Below are 21,338 nucleotides of genomic sequence, written 5' to 3'. Positions count from 1 at the left end.
GCTCTTCAACTCCCCCTCTTCGATTTGATTTTCGTGCTGCCCTTGGTTTTTCCCCAACCCTACTGTAGCGGCACCTCCGCCTCGACTCCGGCCGATGTTGGTCGCCCCTCCAGCGCTGTTGCTTGCCTACACGGCCTACCCTGTTGCTCGTTTTTGATCTTGCTTCCTCGACTTCCTACCGTCGCTCACGAGCCCTCCCATGGTTCGTGCTCGACCCTCATCGTCCCCGTGGTGTTTCCGTGGTGGTGGTATGGTGATGCTCGTGTGGCTAGTTCCCCTTCCTCGACGCCCTGCAGAACGACAATATTCGGCAACCCCGGCGCCCTCCATCTCGTCGCTTGGTTGATTTGGTGGTGTATTGGTGGTGGTGTGGTGTTGCTGCTGCTCGTGCAGCCGTGATGCCGGTGAACCGGTGGTGTGGTCACTACTTCGTCCTCGACGCGGCGAGGATGGTGCCGTAGGCGCAACCCCGGCGTCGCCTACCGTGCCGATTCCTCTGCTCGCAATCACTCGTGAGCTAATTCACTCCCCTCTCACTACTCTCTGTACTCTTTATGGCTATGCGAGTGGTATATGCTTGTTGTGCTCGGTGAGGTGTTGGCTTAAGAATTGGTTTGATTATCAATAACAAATGCTAATTATAAGGCCTCACTTTGGATGATTTGCTTATGCTATGATCGAAGAAACCGAACTCGAACAGTTCGATCAACCGAAGTAATTCAGCTATATCCCTTTACATCTTATTACTGAATTTGGAAATGTGAGATGCATCATTATTTGCTTACGGATTGATGCTCCGTTGGTGGCTCGTTTATGAGCTTAGATCTATACTTATATTACTAGGCTGCGACTATGGTCCTACTTGGTTGGTCGAAGCATTTACGGACGAGTATATAACCATATGTAATTGCCCTACTCGGATTCTATGTTCTTGTGATGCCCCTGTTTGGAATTGCTTTATCATCCCAGGCATACATGATCTGGTTATGTTGCTTTTACCGAGAGTATGCATTATATATTTACTTGATGCTTGATTTGGCAATTTACTTGATGGCTTGTTGGGTTAACTTGTATGCTTATAGCCTCTCGATTGTTGCATGGTGCTACTTGGTTGGCTCGGGTAATTTCCTGGACCCCAAGTAATTCCCGGAGCAAGTTGTGTATTACTGAGCTGATTATGGTGATGACTAAATCGAGTACACAAACAATACTCGGACAGATCCTTGCTTAATAATTACGGTGATGCCTCTAATTGGATGATTAATCATCCAGGCATATGTAGTCGGCTGTATTTCCTTTATCGATGAAGTTGAGTATACACTCTGCAGCATGCATTATTTACTTGATGCTTGGTTTGGTGGTTTGACTATGAGCTTAGAAGCATGCTTACTGAGCTTTGGTGCCCCATTTTACTTGTGCTTTTAGTTATGGGATGTGGTTACTCATTCATAGATCATGTGTATATATAATCTCGAACAAGCTTGTCTTGGTGGTGTATTGAGATCCGTCTCTGGATAGATATACTCGCTTATAAATGGATACTTTATATGGTGGTTAGCTTGTGCTTAAGCTGATGTTCTTACGACTTAACTTAATGTCTTTTCTTCCTTTACATAAGTGCCCATGTGCTTTCTAATTATTACATCTATCCTGTGGTGCCTCGGATGAGTGTGCACGGGATACATATGTATGAATAGGATCCAGTGCCTGTAGGTGCTTGTGTAAAATGAGAAGTAGGCATTGATCATAGTCTGTAGGGTCGGATGATGCGATCCGTCCATCCAAGCTCCTAATGATGCTTGAATTAACTTGAATGGACAGATCGATGCTTGCTTTAGCCGATGATGCAAAGGCTGAGGCTCAATATTGGATAAGGATAGATACTAAAAGATGGCTTTCCCAATCTCGATGATGTTGCAAGCATAGCACCTCTATGCCTATCTCGAGAGAAATAGATCCCTCCAACCTCCTAGATCAAAATCTAGTTGCGGGGTATAAGGACCCGATGGCTTCATGTTTTCCCCAGTATTTCACTTCATGTGGTTATGCAAATGCAAGAACGAGATATTTGCATTTACGGTGGATTCCTACCTTCGATCTTGATAGCTTGAGCTTCTTGATTCCGGAGTAAAACCTTTTCCTTGTGCTAGCCTCGTAGCTCCCGATGGCTTGATTTGCTTCCCGATGGTTTTGAGTGGCCAACTATGGGGTTCTTGAGTTCTACCTTTTCTGGATAACTACAGATGCGTGTGTGCTAGGAGAACTGCTGGTACTATTTATACTGTTGTAGCTGTGTTGACAACACACCAAACTGCATGTGTGTGTGAGCTACCTGCCTGTGTGGTGCAAGTTTCCACCAGGTGCATCTCCCCTTGAGGATCAGCTCGGCCACCAAAATATCTATACTTGTTTATCTTATTCTAACCTTGCCATTTGGCAATCACTTCCCTTTTTGTGTTTTATTTGTTTTGCAGGGGATTAAGTTGTACAAGAAGATGATGTTGATCTTCTAGATTTAGTTTAGGATTTAATTTTCCTTTTCTCATACTTGTAATATTTGTAAGTTGTATTAATATTGGATATTGTAATGACTTTGTAAATGTGTATTCAATTAATAGAATGTAATTTCCCTATTCTTAATTCAACATTGTTTGAATTATAATTGGAAAGTTATAATCTGAATTCAAATTTGAATTCAAATACTTATTTGAATTTCTTTTATATTTTATTGTATATGATTGTTTGGAACCCAAATTCAAATTATTGTTTGCATAGTTGTCATTTATATTTGAGTCAAGTTTCACTTGCCTTTCTCACAAGTTCTGAAATCAACAAAGGTCATGTCAAAGTTTATTGCACTCATGTCGCCGACCTTAGTCAATTCCCATCAACACAAGCGAAACCTTGATCTCTTTGTGTTTTAAATAAAAGCGCGAAAATTCCCTGGATTTTCTATGCATGAATGCAATGCACACATCTGTTTGCTCTATTTTTGTAACCCCAATACCTGGGATATTACAAAAACTCCTTGGCTTCATCGTCTCTAATAGGGGCATTGAAGTTAACCCGGAGAAAATCAAGGCAATCATGTGCATCAAAAGGCCAACTTGTCTCAAAGATGTGCAACGACTAACTGGTTGTGTTGCGAGCAATCGGCAGGTTTGTTAGCCGTCTTGGCGAGAAGGCGCTACCCCGTACAAGCTATTGAAGAAGACAAACAAATTTGTCCGGGACGAGGCGAGAGATGCGAGCACTTCGAGGGTTGAAGGAAATACTCACCTCCCCACCTATTCTAGCAACGACCAGGAGAGTCGAGCCAATGCTCCTTTACCCGGCGGCTACCAACGCAGTCATCGGCCTCATCATCGTGGTGGAGCGACAGGAAGAAGGACACGAGTATGGAGTCCAAAGGCCGATCTACTACATTAGCGAAGTGCTTACGGAATCCAAACAAAGATACCCTCACTTTCAAAAGCTAGCCTATGGAGTATTCCTGGGTAGCAGGAAGCTGAGACACTACTTCCAGGAGCATCCAGTAAAAGTCGTGAGCAAAGCTCCGTTGTCAACGATTCTCAACAACGCCGACGCAACAGGACGCACAACAAAATGGGGCATTGAATTATCCGCCTTCGACATCAACTACAAAGCCAGGACTGCGCTGAAATCCCAGGTCTTTGCGGATTTTGTTGCAGATTGGACAGAAGCTCCGGATACAAATCTGGAGCCGGAACCAGAGACATGGGTTATGCACTTCGATGGATCCAAGCAGCATCAAGGCTCAGGAGCCGGAGTCACCCTGAAGTCCCCCACCGGAGAAGAACTGCAATGACGTTCGCAGATCCACTTCGAAGCTACAAACAACATGGTGGAATACGAGGATCTACTACACGGTCCGCGCATCGCTAAGGAGATAGGGATCAAGCACATTATTTGCTGCGGAGATTCCGACCTCGGTGGCACAGGCAAGTAGCCGGAACCCGGAACGCAGAAACTCCGTCATGGCGGCTTACAGAGATGAAGTTGACGAGATCGCCAAGTGCTTCCTCGGATACGAAGTCAAGTACGTCAGGAGAGATGACAACGCAGCGGCAGACATGCTATCCAAGCTCGGATCCGGCAGGAAACCAATTCCGCCTGGAATTTTCCTAGAGCATCTACGGATACCCTTGGTGAAGGGCGCTAACCCGGAAAACCCAGATGTGGCAGTATCTCCGGCTAGAGAAGTGATGGCTATCATTCCAGCCTGGACGCAGCCTTTCCTGGACTACCTTATCGATCGGAAGTTGCCTGAGGACGAGGTCCTCGCACTTCAGATCATCAGACGAGCAAGATCCTACACAATCGTTGACGGAAAGCTCTACAAACGAAGCGCAACAGGAGTATTTCTCAAATGCGTCTCTAACCAAGATGGTATTGAGATACTCAGAGAGATCCATGCGGGGACTCGCGGGCATCATGCCGCCCCCAGGTCACTCGTTGCAAAAGCTTTTCGGCTTGGGTTTTACTGGCTCGCAGCTAAAGAAGACGCTGACAAGCTGGTAAAGACCTGCCGAGGTTGCCAGTACTACGCTACTCAACCAAACGCTCCAGCCCAAGAGCTGAAGACCATCCCTATCACCTGGCCATTCACGGTCTGGGGGCTCGATATGGTTGGTAAATTAAAGAAATCATCTCCTGGCGGTTTTGAGTACCTCTTGGTCGATGTTGACAAGTTCAGTAAGTGGATCGAGGCGAAGCCAGTGAGGAAAGCCGATGGTGCTACGGCACTAAAATTTGTGTGCAGCCTCGTGATGAGATTCGGCATCCCACACAGCATAATCACAGATAATGGCACAAACTTCGCACAAGGAGAATTAAAGGATTATTGCCACGACGTAGGGATCCGGCTTGACCTAGCATCAGTGGCTCACCCACAATCCAATGGTCAGGTCGAAAGAGCCAACGGCCTCATACTATCCGGAATTAAACCACGCCTTGAAGAACCGCTGCGACGCGCAGCTGGAGCTTGGGCGGAGGAATTAGACTGCGTTCACGTGGAGTTTGCGAACTACCCCTAACGGATCAACCAGATTTACCCCGTTCTTCCCGGTATACGGATCCGAAGCCGTGCTCCCTCCGACATCATCCACGATTCACCGCGAGTCTCCGCCTATAATGAAGAAACTGCTGACGAGGCCAGACAGCTATCTGTGGACCTGATAGAAGAAGCTCGGAACCTAGCTGACCAACGCTCCACCATATACCAGCAGAAACTCCGACGCTATCACAGCCGTTGAGTTCGGAATGGCTCTTTCATGGCCGGAGACTTGGTCCTCCGCCTTCGACAGGTGAAAGACCATAAGCTGCAATCTCCATGGGAAAGACCCTTTGTCGTTAGCAAAGTACTTCACAGCGGATCATACTACCTTGTCGATTTACGGGAGTTAGAGGATAGACCTGCTAACTGGTACCGGAAACGCAAGCGAGAGGATCCGGATGACATCTACGATGAAACAGATCGCCCTTGGAACATTGCACAGCTACGTCCTTTCCACACTTAGTACAATTTTCCGAGTTATATACTCTGTAATAGTTATACATCATCAATGAAATAAAGCTTTTGGTTCACTCTTTGAGTCTTTTACCTCCTTTACTTGTTCATTTTTAGATCGTGTATGTTTTCCGACTAAAACCGCAGAGCTGGATATTTCCGCCTAGGCGTGTATGAAAGTTGTGATTTTCAAAAATCGTCCTTTAGACGTAAGCTTAAAGTTTTCTGGTGAAAATGTTTTCTGTTGCGAACTCATGGATTCCTAGTAGCGATTTCCGGCACCTTAGCTGGGGGCTTGTTTCCGCGGTTATTGACGGATTGCCATTGGGCTTCGTCGCCGCTGGCGAGCGTTTCCGGCTAAAGATCTTCCGGCTCGCGGAAGGTCAAATGAGCAAGCCAGAGAACATCGAAATCAGCACTTGCTTTTTGACAAAACGAAACATGCAAATAATATTACAGGATAGCAGGATAAGTTGTTTCCGCCCATGCATAACTGTTTCGTTCCTAGCTACTTAAGAATTTAAGTTATCTTACAAACCCACTCCGGGGCCAAAATGATACAGCAGTTTGATTGTTTCACGGGATTTTTATTCAGAGGACTGATCCTCATCAGACGCTACGTAGGCGGAGCCGTCGCCAGAGTCGTCGCCGGAGCCAATGCCGGAGTTGCCATCGGAGTATTCTTCGGATTGATCAGCGCTCGATCCGGAGCCCTCTGCGTCGCCTTCCTCAGCATCTTCCTCTTCGTCTTCCGCGTCCGAGAAGCCCTTGGGGAGATCGTACTTGTTATACCAGAACGAGTGATTAACTCGCCCAACAAAGAGCCGATCAAACCCTTGGGTTTCCGCGAGGATAGAGCGCATGTTGGCACCCTTAGGAGTGTCGCGCCCAACGTCCGCGAACTTCATGGTGGGGAAGTGCGCTTTGCAGGTGGCTAAGACGAGTGAGGCGACTCCACGAGCAGAAGATTCTTGCCAATCTTTGATAAGCTCCGGCACCTGCTTCATAAGCCTGGACATAGTGTCAATCACTGTGGTCTTGGCTCTCTTTAAGGACAGGGATTTGGCAATTCCGTGACACGCCTCGACCAGCTCGTCAATGGAACTCCGCGCTTCATCATATGCTTCCGTCCTCTTGAGGGTTGAATCCTTGGTCCATTCAAAGCCAAGACTCGCTGCGAAAATGACGATCAGTTCTTCCGCGGACATAGCAAAAAATGTGAGGAGGTCGGAATTAAACAAGGAAGTTTCTCACGGAAGATCATCTTGTCGATAGCCTCCGCCTCCGCCTCTTGACTCTTGTTTTTAGCCGCTAAGGTTGATACCCTTTGCTGGCTCTTCTTGAGTTTCTCCGCAAGATCCGCCATGTCGCGGACGTGCTTTTCCGAGAGCTCCTTCCTTGCCAAAGTCTCCTTCTCAGAGGATTATTTAATGAAGGTCTTGAGGGATTCGTTCTCCGCCTCGAGCACTTGGACTTTGGCGGACAGGTCGTCGATGGCAGGGCGCTTGGCAGTTTCTTCTGTAGGCGGAAAATCACACATGTTATGCATCATGAAGGTTCATAGAAAGATTCAAAATCTAAACCGGAGTTCTCACCGTTTAGGCGGGTCTCCAGGTGCTTTATAGCCTTTTGGCTATTTTCAGCATTCTGGCGCAGCCCCTCTATCTCCGTCATTTGCTCCAGCACATGGACACGCAGATCTTCGTGCAGCTTCCGCGTGTTCTGAGAAGCAGACAGGAGTTAGCCGGAAATTCAAAATTCTGGGGGCTGGCGAGGAGTTCAAAGTCTTGGACTGAGAAAATTTTAAATTTCCGCCTAAGGTGCATATCGAAAAAAGCATCGACTAACACATGTTACACGGAAAAAATGTCTAACCCAATGCTTGGGGGCTAGTGTTACCTGGCGCACGTCCTTGTGCTTAGCAAAGAAGACCTTGAGATCACTCTCGAGGTCGGAGAGCTCCTGCATTTCCGTATTCGCAGGCCCCCACACCTTGTCCATCATGGCGGAAACTTCCGCGTGGCGTTGTGAGAGGGGTAGCTTTTGCAGAGACGGAGAAAGGTGAGGGTGAGTTTGAGGCGTGCCAGTCGCACGAATTAGTTGCACCTTTTGCTCGTATTGCTCAGCCGTAGGCTCAGCTGAGGTGGCGGTGGGCTGCTCAGGCGGAGGTGCAGACGAGGATGCGCCCTTGCCGGAATCACCGTGGCCGGTATCGGCAGTTGGGTCTTCGGGGAGGTCATCGATGTTGATGACGTCCTTAGGATCCGGCTTGGCGGTTGAGGAGGTCTTGGGCGAAACCTCGACTTCCGGTGTGACTGGTATGGAAGCCGGAGATGGCTTGGTTCTCTTCTTGGGGGCCTTAGGGGCCTTGGGGGGCTGGCTTCCGGAACTTCTGTTGCGCAAAGGGAAAAGCATAATGACTAAGTATGTGCTGATTCATGATGACAGAGGGAATTTAATTCGGAAATCGAGCATTTACCCGGAAGGCTTGAAAAAATGGTGAATGTCAGGTTGGGCTCTATTGCTGGTGTCGATAAGCTTGAGGCGTTTCTTCTCCGCCTCCGCCTTGCGGGTAGCCGCGGTGCTAGGCACCTCGCGGGCACGTTTGGCCGCAGGGCTGGAGGGAGCAGCCCTTTTTCTCTTGGAGGGGCGCGGAACCTCGGGAGCTTCCGCCTCCGATGCGGCTTCCGGATCAGTGTTGCCCGCTTGAGGGACCCGGAGGAGAGTTCCGAGATCGCTTTCCTCGAGGGCTTCAAGCTATGTTACCGAGCCAATACTTAGACAAAATTCAGATTACGAAGGAATCAGCGGTTGAGACAAGACAACGTACAGCGCTCCCGGAGCCGTTGGTGTGGATGTCCTTGTTACACACGTGAATATGAAGATCACGCGGAATCTTGATGAGGAGTCGGATCCGCTTGTCAATGGCGTCGGCGGAGAGGTTGTCCTTAGAAGCGCGCATAGGATCGTCGCGCCCTGTGTATTGGAACATCAGGCGGTCCCGATGTTGAAGTGGCTGGATCCGCTTGGTGAACCAGGACATGGTGAGGTCCTTCCCCGACAGACCTTCCTCCGTCAGCTTGCAGATCCGCCTAACTGCGCGAGTCAGCTGAGGCGATTCGGAAAGATGAGGACATTGCGTCCAGGCTGGATTCTCGCTGGCGGGGATATTCTTGAAGGGCGGCAGCACCCTCTCGCTCGCTGGGTCGGAAACGTCCTTCAAATAGAAGAAGCCTCCCGACCAATATCGTGCGGATTCGTGGCGGTCGGTTGGAGGGTAGACGCGGCCGGGGCGGAGCATAAAGGTGATTGACCCGCAGGTGGCCAACTCGGAAGCTTTAGGAATTTTCTCCTTCTTGACGGAGAAATAGTACTGGAATAGAGGAAGTTCTGGAGGTACCCGGAGATGGCCCTCGCAAAGGGTAACGTGATTGCTGATCGCCAAGACGCTGTTTGGGGATATGTTGTGGGGCTGGAGCCCATATGTCTTCAAGATTTCCGAGAAGAAATCGGATGGCGGAAATGAGAAGCCACGCTCCACCAGCGCCTTGGTCACCACCATCTCTCCGTCCTCGGGGGCTGGAGCGAGAACCCGGAACTGTTCGCCAAGATCCGGGCTTTAGGAAGCCTTCCGCCTCGAGGTTCTTGAGTTCTGTCTCGGTGGTGGTGCAGGGCCACCATTTCCCCTTGGCTTCGCTATCTCGCTGGCGAGCCTTAGATTTTTTGGCGGCCACTTCTTCCGCCTTCTGCTCTATTTGGTGTTCTCCGGAGGCTTTCTCCGGGTTAGTGGATGTTCCCTCGACGTTCTTGCCGGAATCCTTGGAAGGTTCCAGCTGAACTGGGACAAAAGGGGGAGGAGCGGAGGAGAGGGGTGTTGCCATGATTGGCTCGGATGTAGGAGGCGGAGTCGAAGAAGACATCTGAAGAAGAAAAAATGGCGGAAAAGCTGGCTTAGTCGGATCCAGTGTTGAAACCCTAAGCTCATCCCTACCAACTACGGCGCGAAGACGAAGCTCGAGAACTTACCGGAATGGTTTCCGCGGTGGTCGGAGTCGCCGGTGACGAGGTTTTTGCGCGGTGGCCCACTCAAGTTAAGAACAAGAAGAACACTGCACGGTGGCGAAGTGACTCCGGCGAAACTCCGGCTAGATTCCGGCAGACTCCGGTGCGGCGGAGGAAGAGCTCGGAGGCGGCGCTGCGCTGAGAGGTGAATGGGGTGCGAATGAGGTGATTAGGGTTAGACGGTGGATATTTATAGGCCGAGGGAAGAGATTCGTGCTCCGCATCCTGTGGTCGGAACGCAAGCATCGCACCGTTGGATGAGCGACACGTGTCAAAAACCCTAGGCAGTAAAAACGGCTAAGGTTGATTTACCACTCAAATCGCGCGAAAATGGCGCCAAGATTGGCGGAACCGTTTGAACCTTTTAAGGTTCCGGGTTGCAGCGTGAGGATAAGCAAGCTCTCGTCCGCAGCAGGGTAGTAACCCGGAGACATGCCGTATGCTGTCGATGGATGAAGTCCCGCAGGATGGGGGAGTTTTCCGACCAAGGGTTGGGAAAAGAAGGAAATGTAAAGTTGGAGTTCTTCAAGTTTCTCCGTGTTACCGAAATTGCCGGAACTCATGAAGCGTTAGCAAGGCGGAAACAGGAGGTGAAACTCGGAGAACTCTGGGGGCTACTGTTGTGGGTATACTTCATGGGTGTACCATCGACAGTGCCTAGATCCGGCAAGCCCGGGTGGTCCATAGATGGTGGTGTGGCATGTGGCCCATCGGGCGGCCCAGTTGCTGTTGATCCCGAAGGATGAAGTCCAGCCCAGGAGAGGGAAGCCGGATCCCAACCGACCTTCGGAGGAAGTCGGATCCATTGAGACCCATATGGAACCCGGATCCAGTACGATGTATAAGGGAAGGCGGATCCTTGACGTATACGGCAAGACGTTGTACCGTAGTTAGGCAACCTGTAATCCGGCTAGGACTCTCCGTGTAAACCCTAGATCCGTGCGCCTTTATAAGCCGGATCCCGAGAGCCCTAGAGGCACAATCACAACTCATTGTAACAACGCGAAAGCGCCCAGATAATTCCAGACAAGCAGCAGTAGGCCCTGTCCTCGTGCTGGTGTTCCGAAGCTGGGTAAATCGCGTACCACCGTCCCGTGTGCACTCCGCCCTATGGCCCCTACTTCTACCGCTGCCGCACCTCCAATTTGTGGGCGGCGGCGCGTACTCCTCCTTAACCGTGTGCTTCGGCACGGTGTACGGGGAAGCGCGGTGAGAGGACGGCGTCGACCGCGCCGGTCTCAATGAAGACGAATGGGGGGAGGACGAGCTCGTCCTCCTCGGCTGCCAGCGCGACAGAGCCCTAGGCGATGGCGGCAGTGACTCTGGCATTGATAGCCTTGGGTCGATGTTGCGAATGTCGTCGATGAAGGTAGGGAGGGTGCGCCCGGGAACTCCCCAGTAGACTCGGTAGGTACTTGAAGGAGGGATGTGGAAGTGGGATAAATGGTATAATCAGATCTGAATTTACTAAAACGGAAAGAGTCAAAAGCAGCCAAATGTTCCTATCCCACTTATTCCAGTTCTACATCCTTAACTTGGAGGTATGTGAGGTGAAAGGTTCAATGGGTAGACTAATTCAGCAAATTAAAACTTCTGATGAAATAAAAACCCCCAATTGAAAATTGAAGCAACAAGCTGCAAGGAGTGAGCTTGTAAAGTCAATTGTTTTGCATGGATTTCCCCTCTCATTGGAGTTGATCCATAGTCTCGCATGTATAATGATGCTTCACTTACCTATATGTTCCTATCTAAAACCCAATTTCCCTATATACTTGTATGGCATATGTCGCTGTACATTTACACGAGCCAACACGTGGAGGGGTTAGCATTTAGTTAGTCAGTTAGTTATCGATTTCGCCATCACGATAGACCCCTCTTCTGCAACCTAATGAGGAATGTGATGGACCTCACGGCATTCTGCAGACGGCTTACAGGGAGTCCCTTCAGCGTTGGGTGAGACAGGTCCCTTCTGGGCTGCTGCTCCTCGCAGGTTTCTTTGCTGTTGGACTCGCCTGAGCTACAATTTTCATCCTCGCCATTTCCAGCAATATGAATTTTCTCCAGTTGTATATCTTCAGTGTCTGGGAACTGGCAGTACGAGGTATGGAGTCGGTGGTGGATGTGTTCCATCCTTCCCGACTGCTCATCTTCCCTGTCCATGTCGATTAGATCCTGCAGTCAGAGCAAACCATCAATAAAACAGACCTAGGTTCATCGCCATAGGATATTACAGAAGTGATAATAACCTGTGCGGGAAAAGTTTTGAATAGCGGAAGAAGTCGTTTTCTGCAGTACTGATTGAACAAAAGGGTAAGGATGATAAGAGGTATGGTGAAGCCTGCAGCTACTGGTGATTCTTTGAGGCCAAATACGCCGAGGCAGATGATCTGGGTGAGGACGAGAGAGAAGATCACTGTGTTGTGCGCAATTGGCCAGTACAGACCACCTGTGTCATATCTTGTGCGGTATACATTCAGCAGCTGAAAACATATAAATATCATTAGCATGTGGAACTGGTAGGATTCAAACCTAGCAAATAAATACGTGATCGTATTTTATCAAGTTGACAAGAAATGTAGTATTCATGTGCCAGAATAAATACGTGATTGTGGAATGTTCCTAGAGATTTGGCTCTTGATAGGACTGCATGGAAATTAGCAATTCATGTGCCATAATCTTATTTTACATGTTCATTATTTACTTTTTTCTCTCCTTTTCTTTTGGTTCCTATGTTTCTGTTGGGTTTCATATCTAGCCTACCCCAACTTGTTTGGAAAAATGGCTTTTATGTTGTTGTTATTGTTGATGCCAAGAAATGTAGTGCATATTTCCTATTTTAATTCGCGCATAGCAGTGCAAGCTACTGCAAGATTGTTCGCCTATAACTGAAACATGGTTGTACAAAAAAATAGAACCCAACATAATAACTGTTTACCATTTTGTTAGTATAGGACCACCTTTAGTATCTCACCTGATTGCGGTATACAACATAACCAAGGAAGAAGTATACAAGCAGAAAAGGTAAGATCAAAGGTGCCAGTACAGAGCATGTGAAGCCCAATAGTCCAAACAACAAAACCTTCGGTACTTCTGTGTGATAAGGAAATGAGGGCACAAACTCTGTATCTTCTTTCATTCTCAGAATATATTTCCTTATAAAGTTCCATATCAGACCAAAGAGTTGCATAAGTTCAGATGACAAACTGGCCCACCCTGAAGTCAGAACATAGGTGATGAGGAAGGTAGCCTGAAACGAAAACAAATTTAAGGAGCAAGTTTTTAGAAAGGAAATAGTATACATGCAACAAGCCTCTTCTTTGTGAATTTTAAACCACTGATATTTCCAGAAGCAAAATGGTATTTCTGCAGCATGAAGACAGGATATAATTTAGACTTGATTTACCTGCCCAGGTACAACTCTAGCGAGCTCAACAGGGATGTCTTTCGGTCTTGACAAAAAATTCAATCGTTTTATGACAGTACCAGATACTATATTAACAAAGAATATATTCCAAATCAAGAAGTACAGCACTTTACAACAAGCACTCCTCTTCCTTTCACTGTGAGATGTAGGCCCCTCCAATGTAGAAAATAACATCATTATTGGCGGAACGGTGTACAGAAATATTTGCAGGATGACACTGGGAAGGTATCCAGTTACTAGCTGGACCATGTATGGCCTGCACATGAAAGATGAGTCAAAAGGATCCACCTTCAAATGAACAAAAGGCCATATGTCTATTATGAATGGTGCCTCAAGAATCTCAGAGAACAAGATACAGCAAACTAGAATGTGTTGATCAGTTGAAATATCAACGATTTTGCATGTTATTCCAAGTTCTAAATCTAAATGTGATCTGGTGCATATTAGATTCTACAAGTCAACTGATATGAAGATGAACTTCAATACTAGAGTTCAGTTCCAGTACAACGTTGGTACTTACTTCGTCAATAACCCATTAAGGAAAGGAAGCTTCTGCTGCAACTGCTCTAGCTCAGATAGACCTCGTATAAATGTCACCGGTAACAGAAATAAGAGCAGAAAAACGATAGAACCTAGAAGCGTAGCTATCCGTCGAATCCAAAGCTGCTTATAGGGAAGCCAAATGTTTGACCAATACACATCATTTGGTTCTGGAGCTCGATCGGTAACCCACTTTGTAGGGTTTGATGTCTGAAGTACTTCTGATGCAACAAGTGCTCCATACCGAGTTTTGAAAAATACAAAAGCAGCTGCACATTCCTGTGTAAAGTTCCACAATTAAAACTACTAATTTACACTTACTGATGAAGGTAAAAAAACTAGTGTATGTAAGATTGCTAAATGAACCTACCTCATTATCTGTGATCAAGCTAGAATCATTCAGGTCAACTTTCCCACTGCTCTGTGCAACTTCGTCAGTAGGCAACAACTGGAACGAATTAGAAGAGGCTCCACAAAGACAACACCGGTATGTAATTGCTTTGCAGCTCTGATCTACTGTGGTGTCCGTGAAATGTTTCAACTTTCTACATGCTTTCTTTGCACCAGTCTGCAGCATATGAAACAGTTTTACTCCGAAAGCAGAAAGCAAAATACTGCTATAAGCGGATAAACGGCACAAAAGCAAGTCAAATGGTTTATGACTGATTCACAGAAAAACAAAATTTATTATATGGGAGGAAATATGCAATATCACATGTGCAGATAAAAGTAGAGATATAACACAAGTTATTTAAACCACTCCACAAAATCATGGAGAAGAAAAAAATATCACATGGAAAAGGAATGTTGCTGGGCCGGCGTCGTTGGGTGGTGATCCAGTGCTTCTGCAGCGGCAGGCTCGGATGTTTGGGCAGCAGCTCCGGAAGTAGCGCTGTGGGGGTGGCTCCAAGAGAAAGAGCGGCAGCTTTGTGCCGATTGAGTGGTTGTTTGTGCTGCGAGAGCGGCAAGACCATAGCCTTGGCCGATGCAGCTGGTGGAGTTAACTTGGCGTGGGTGTTGGGGTGGCGGGCTTCAGTCATCCAGTGTGGCTTGGGCTACGAGGCGATCGATTCGTGTGGCATTGCGACCTACTTGTGGGCAGCAGATTTCTGGGCAACGGGCTGGGAAGGTGGTGAAGGGGCTGCGTAGGACGTGGCGGGTGGGCGTACGTGGGGTTCGCAAGCTGGCAGCTACAGCCCACGGGTAGTGCCAGTCCTCGGAGGATAGAAAGCTATGGATGGGACACAGGGACAGGGTTTTGGAGGCACGCTCGGGGTGGCTTTCGGCAGCGGCTTTGATTTCTCTTCCCTCTCAGCAGAGCCTGTGGTGTGGTGGTGAGGTTCTTCTGACGAGGCGTCTTCGGTGCTCCTTTGGGGCATGCCAGGTTATTTGTTGCCAATCTCTGAGCGGGTCATGCCAGATCTGGCTTGCTCAGTGGCAGGTGCGATGGGGACAAGATGCGGCGGGCAGATTTTTGGCGGCTTTAGTTCGTGTTAGTGCAGTGGTGGTGTTTTTCTATATAGTTCTAGCTTTGTTGACCAATGGGGGCTTTGTGTCCTTCGTATTTGGTTTTCGTCCAGCTTTCCTGATTAAGGCAACTATAATCTTCTTAATCAAAAGGCAGAGCTCGTGACGGTTTCTAGAAAAAGGAAGGAATGTACAGTATCATAAATAGCTACTGCCTTTTGTTCCATAAAACAAAATTCAATGTTGTCTAAGTTTGATCATGTTTTTACTTTTTAGACAAAAAAAGATGAACTTCTACAATACTAAACCAATACAATAGATCCATCACAAAATATATTTTCACTGTGTATTTACCAAATATTGTGATTATTGATACTTTCTTGTCTATATTTGGTCAAACTTAGCAAATTTTGACTTTTGACGAGATTTATAGGCCTTGCTTTTTGGAAGGGAGGTAGTACCCCTTAATTATGCTCCATAGTGATTATGGAACCACAAGATAAGTAAGCCTAAGACTAAAAAGGTTAAATCATAAAAAATATTAAAATAGTATAAAATACTATGCACCTTAGCAATTATGTTGCATTCTCCTCATCCCGTACCCTCTAAGCACAAATAGATGTTGTATGAAAATTGCTTACCATTATCTTCTGAACTTTACCATCTTTGTAAACAACTTGATGGAATAGGTAACTTGATGCATGATACTTCGTGAAAAAATCATCAACATCACTACTGCAGGATTCTTTTGTTTTCTTTGGTATTCCACGAACAAGCACAGTAAATTGTCCTGGATTGGGTGTTGCACGTTTAAGGTGAAGGAGCCTCAGCCTAGCAATGTGCCTGTACTCCTATTAGATCAAGTAGAAAAACAACATTAGATGTGCTCCTCAATATGGATCTAGAATACTCCGTACTTTCTGTGAGCAAAGAACTTACAAGATATAGGAGAATGCAAGCTACTCCAGATATTATGTAGAGGACTAAACAATGAACCCAAAGCCTGCAATGCAATCGGTCCATAAAATTAATACAGAAGTATGTATATTTCTAACATGCATGTTAGTTTCTCATGTTTTGAAGAGTGGAGATATACACTGAAGTAATCAACCAGTTAGAGGCAAAGCAGGATACCACTTTATAGTGAAAGCAGCAAAGCACAAATAAATATACAATTTCAGCCTTCATAAAAACACCTTATGATAAACTTAAAATAAATTTCTCCCAGGTCAAAAAAAAAAAATCTCAGCTCACCATCTTGATCGCACTTCCACATTCCCAATTGTGAAGATATCCAATTCTTCTGAAGGAATCTTAAGATGATGTATATTCTTTCCAAAATAATTCAGTGGAAGGATTCCAAACACACACAGAAGGGCAGCTAGGGAAAAGATGCGTATGCTGCAGAAAACGAATGTATCAGTGTTCTATATTGGAGTCTTTGGTTAAAGTAATGGAAAAAAAGGAGTATAACAGAAAACAGCAAATAAGAGGGATCTATTTTATTTACAGCTGCAAGAGCTACAAGTTTGCCTCCTTCTGATTAAGATCACATGTAGATGCTAACAAGCTCATTAATCAGGATTCGATGTCTTCTAACCAAGATCATAATGATACGAAGGGACACATGGATGTGAAGACGAAATTCGATGTTACCTGAATACTAGCATTCGATTGAAAGCAACAGCATCCAACCCCGCAGCTGCCAAGAGGTCTTCCTCGGTACACCGCAGGGCTTTCACGATCCAGCCAGCGGATGGAACAAACCTCTCCAAAATAAAACCCTCTCGGAGCGGATTATGGTCCTCAGCAACCCTCCGTCCGAAGTAGACCCTGATGTTGGCTGGCTGCTTTCTGAGAACAGAATAGAGCGAGAGAAAGAGCACACAAAGTCCAACATTGATGCCTGCAGAGGTGAGGAGTGCGCTGAACTTCATGGCTTCCTATTGAGCTAGTCACACACAACACACCATATGTCATCTGAATACGCACAGAAGCATGATCCTTGATCTCCTCCGCACCTACAGGTACAGCAAGAGGGAGATGCTGTTTAACACATTTATTCTACAGACTGAAATTCTAAACTGCACAATGGCAGCGCTGCCAGTTCCCAATGTCCAGAAAAACAATCCCATGTCTAAAGAGACTCGCAAAACTAGCTATACAACCCGAGCACAGCAATGCAACCAGAAACTAGCCCTGATTCGATCGAAGTGCTGGTACATGTATATTTTAGTACTCTCCAGTTGTCTTAAAGCTGTCGTTTGGACACAGGTGGACTCAAACTTATGTAGTGTGGCTGCAACATTCATTTTAGATTGGATGGTTGAAACTTTTATGCCTAGAATTTGTGCCCTGAACTGGTTCTGTAATATACAGTTCAATGGGTTAAATAATAAACATACTCCATTAAAAAGCGAGTACGCTCGAAGCTCTTGTGTCCAGATAAAGCTCAGGACACGAGATATGATGGGGGAGCGAACTGGAGTTGGACGAATCCGAGCTGTCCGGTTCAGTTAGCAACAGGTAGGCTAGACTCGATAATTCTCTGGGATCAGTTGGCGTGCCCGCACCAGCAACACTATGCTTTGCTACCCCGCCGCAAATCCTCATATAACCAAATAAACCTAACACGAACCATACAAAATTGGAGCGCGTTCGCTTCCCTGAGGAAACGGCTTCCGAACTTAAAAGTAGTGACATAAAACCTCGCCGAAACCATGCGAAATCGTGGTAATAGACAGAATTTCGGAACTCGCGAGTCCATCGACGAACAGAATGCGGGGATGAAACGAGGACCGCGTAAATAGAACCGAGAATTGGCTTGCGTGCAGCATCCTCGCTGGGCCTCGGACGAGGACTGCGCGCGCGGAACTGGAACTAATCTGCCGAACTAACGGAGAGCGCACGAGGAAGAGGAGTCAAGTTACCTCCAACTCGACCGGCCGGCCGCCGGCCAGATCAAGCAAGCAAAGCGAGCAACCCGGCAGAACCCTACGCCGTTGAGCGACCGCCGAAACCCGTCAGGAAAACAGAAGCATCGGCGGAGATGGGAAGAGGAGGAGGAGCGAAGCGAGCCGCCTACCTGGACCAGCGGGGCGGCAATGGCGACGGAGCTGGGGTTGCGGCGGACGAGAGCGGGCCACCGGAACTCGTGGCCGGGGATTGCTCGGCCGAGCGAGAGCGAGAGGAGTTAATGGATTCCAAGTTTGTCTACTCTTTCCTGGGAGTCCATCATCTACTACTCTTTGTTCGTAATAAAAAAAACAACAGAATAAAATAAATGGAGGAGGGGATTTGTCAGCGACGGCGGCCGGGCCCAGGGGAACGTGGTGTGCGCTGGTCAATTCTCTGGGCCCACCAGCAGTGACGCAGGCCGGGCCGCCACGTGGGCCGGACCGGATCCGCAACTGACTTGTGCCTACGCACGCCGCTGAGCCGTCGGGATCGTTTGGACATGGTCCAGATCGGACCACGTGGAAGGATGTTTAGCGTGCTTGCTGCCGCCGACCAGCTTTTTTTTACGTAAAAAAATGTTAGGCGTGCAGGATTTCCAACCTAATAAGTTCCCTTCATGACTCTTTTTTTTGTTGGTTTAGGTTGCTCATCAAGCATATCGCTCGATTCCCTTCATGACTCTTGACTATACTCTAAGCACGTAGTACTATTAATTCCGGGAGTAGCAGGTGAGCTACAGCGACGGAAGGATTGATTTTCACCAATCCGTTACACAGTTTCAAAATCATGACGTTTCCTGAAGAAGAATGGGGAGAGAACAGGAGTGGGTACGTACGTGATCGATGTCGGCCTCTTGCTTCCATAGAAAACGCATCCCACGTACAGTAACGTTGATGCGTGCCAACAATATTCAAAGGTTTCGGCTTGGTTGGCGCGTGTCGGCCCGCCCTGCCGGAGATATTCTCCATCAATCGGCCGTAGCTAGTAATGTGCAAGGAGAAAGCTTGGCCATGTATTACCTTCGTTTCAAAGGTTAAGGTTTATATTTTTTTCAAAAAGTCAAACTACATAATGTTTGATCAAGTTTTTAGAAAAACATGTTAATATGTACAATCCAAACTCAACACCGTTAGATTCATCAAGAAATATATTTTTATATGATATCTACATATTATAGCGGATGGGAGTGTACCTAATGGCTCCCTAGTTTGGTATGTGGCTGCATACTTTTTAAACAATTTTTAGATGCGCAATTTCACACCTAAAAATAATCCAAATATTTTAATAATAGCAAAGAGCAGCAGAAAGCTTCTATATGTTAACGGCCCACTGTTGGAGATGCACTTAGGCAATGAACTAACGACTCGCCTAAATCATAAGTGGAAGTCGCAACTAAGAAATTGTCTTTTTCCAATGAAAAATCATGACATATTTCACTCACGAGTTACATGGGCCATATTCTAACCGTAGTTGCTAGTAATTTACTTATTTAACTTTAAATTAATGTGTATTCATGTATAATAACCTTTTTTGAAATAGATGATGAGACACCGGCCTCTGCATCGAAAATATGCATACACAATTCTTTATTAATTTATTTAACAAAGGATGGATAAAGAACATACATAAAAAAATCGAGACCTTACGCCCAGAAGAACAACAAAATCTTTCCATCAATTTAGAACCAGGAACATATCACATAGCCCAAGAAGCCCTATAGGAAAAACGAGTGCACTCATCAAATTTAACAGCCTCTTAGCGAGCACATCATGTCTACAAGTGTGCCACCGAATCACCGAGTAATCTCCATGGTTAAGATCCGCATAAACTTCGTTGATCCTATTGATGATGCTACCATGGCGCTAGACAACGCCTTCTCCCTGCGGGCGTACCTTAGCATGGGTCCTCCATCGAGACTGCGTTGCACCACGTGTCGAGACCCATAATCATCGACGCCGTAAGAACCAAGCCTCTCCACTTCAGAGCCGCTCCAACTAGCATCTGCTCCAAAAATGATGCCCCGGTGGGAGAAGACTTGAGATTCTCGAACTCTTTGAACTGCCTCTACAACCAGTTTTTCATGCTTAGCAGCCTCAACTTTAGCTTCATGTGCTTCGCCATCACCCGATCCGGGAAACCTAGATCTTGGGTTTCCCCCGGAGCAGCCCAGGTGGACAAAAAATGCACCAACAATGCTTTCAACAAGGCAGCGATGCGCAAGCACCGCATCGCCTGCAACGATGAAAGTCGGGCTCGATTTTCACCGGTAGGTACGTCTCCCCAAACTTATAGCAGGCTAGATCACCACCAAACGTGAGGTTTGTTCCGCCATCATCATTCGAGGTCGCTACCATCAATAGGCCGTATTGAGGGCGACCCATATTAGGTGGACAAGGGTGCATGCGCACTCTTTTTTTAAAGTACTATTTGAAAGTTTCAGAAAACAATTAAAATAATCCACGGATGTATATATTACCTTGATACTACCGGTGCAAATTTTCATGGAAAAATATGACCATCAGTGGCCTACACAAAAGTTGGAAAGTGAAAAATTATACTAGATTTCTTTGAAGAGTAAAAATCCAATCATTACACTATCATTTAGATATTTTGTCATTTTCGTATAAAAAAATCCGCGCACAAGTATATGTTTTGGCTCCACCGGCTACCGAGGGATGTTTTGGCTCACGAGTTCGAGTGATCTGGTATTTTAAAAAAATGTAAATTAATGTTTCAAAAAGGCCAAAATTTATGTGGATACTTATCTTCATCTTTGTAGTGTTTTGGTAGATAACGTGTTGTATTGTATGCTACGCAAAACTCACGAAATTGTGGCAAGGAACTCATATTACTTTGAACATTTGTCTTTTCTTTTGTGTGTAGATCATCTATGAGAAGATATTTCGTTGTAAATTTGATCGTGTATATTAGGCATGTATATGTACTTATATGTTTTTTCAGAACATTTTGAGATCTAAAATACACTTCTTGGTTTTTTCTTTTTAAACGCGATCACTAGAGCTTGGGAGCTATGAGTGATTTCCAACATCATTTACTTCTTGCTTTATTTTATCCTGATGAATAAGGTGAGGAACAAATGGGTTGAGATGGTTCGTGAGACATTTTTTCTGTTTTTTCGGGTTTTCAATTTTCTTTTTTTTTCTAATTTTCCTTTCCTTTTATATTTTTATATGCTTTTATGTTTTTTAATATGAATATTTCAAATTTTGATTTGTTTTAAAAAATTGAACTATCTTTCAAAATTTGAATAATTTTCAAATTTTGACTTTTTCTAAAAAAATAATTTTAAAAAAATTTGAATATATGTTGAATATGAACTTTTAAAAATATGAACAT

The 21,338-nt window shown here is 46.2% G+C and overlaps 1 protein-coding gene across 1 annotated transcript; it reads right to left on the bottom strand.

The window, feature by feature from the left end:
- Positions 1-11,143: 11,143 nt before the first annotated feature.
- Positions 11,144-18,164, bottom strand: LOC124659652 (CSC1-like protein RXW8). The gene is made up of 11 exons (XM_047197484.1): positions 18,109-18,164; positions 16,680-17,044; positions 16,278-16,424; positions 15,963-16,026; positions 15,665-15,874; positions 13,927-14,124; positions 13,537-13,835; positions 12,996-13,272; positions 12,564-12,839; positions 11,839-12,072; positions 11,144-11,764 (listed from the first exon to the last, which is right to left on the bottom strand). The coding sequence occupies exons 2-11, from the start codon at positions 16,958-16,960 to the stop codon at positions 11,453-11,455; spliced, it is 2,298 nt and encodes a 765-aa protein (XP_047053440.1). The 5' UTR covers positions 16,961-17,044; positions 18,109-18,164; the 3' UTR covers positions 11,144-11,452.
- Between the last annotated feature and the right edge of the window lie 3,174 nt (positions 18,165-21,338).

Source organism: Lolium rigidum, chromosome 6, assembly GCF_022539505.1.
Source record: "Lolium rigidum isolate FL_2022 chromosome 6, APGP_CSIRO_Lrig_0.1, whole genome shotgun sequence".
Lineage (NCBI taxonomy): Eukaryota > Viridiplantae > Streptophyta > Magnoliopsida > Poales > Poaceae > Lolium > Lolium rigidum.
This window is presented reverse-complemented; position numbering and strand designations above follow the sequence as displayed.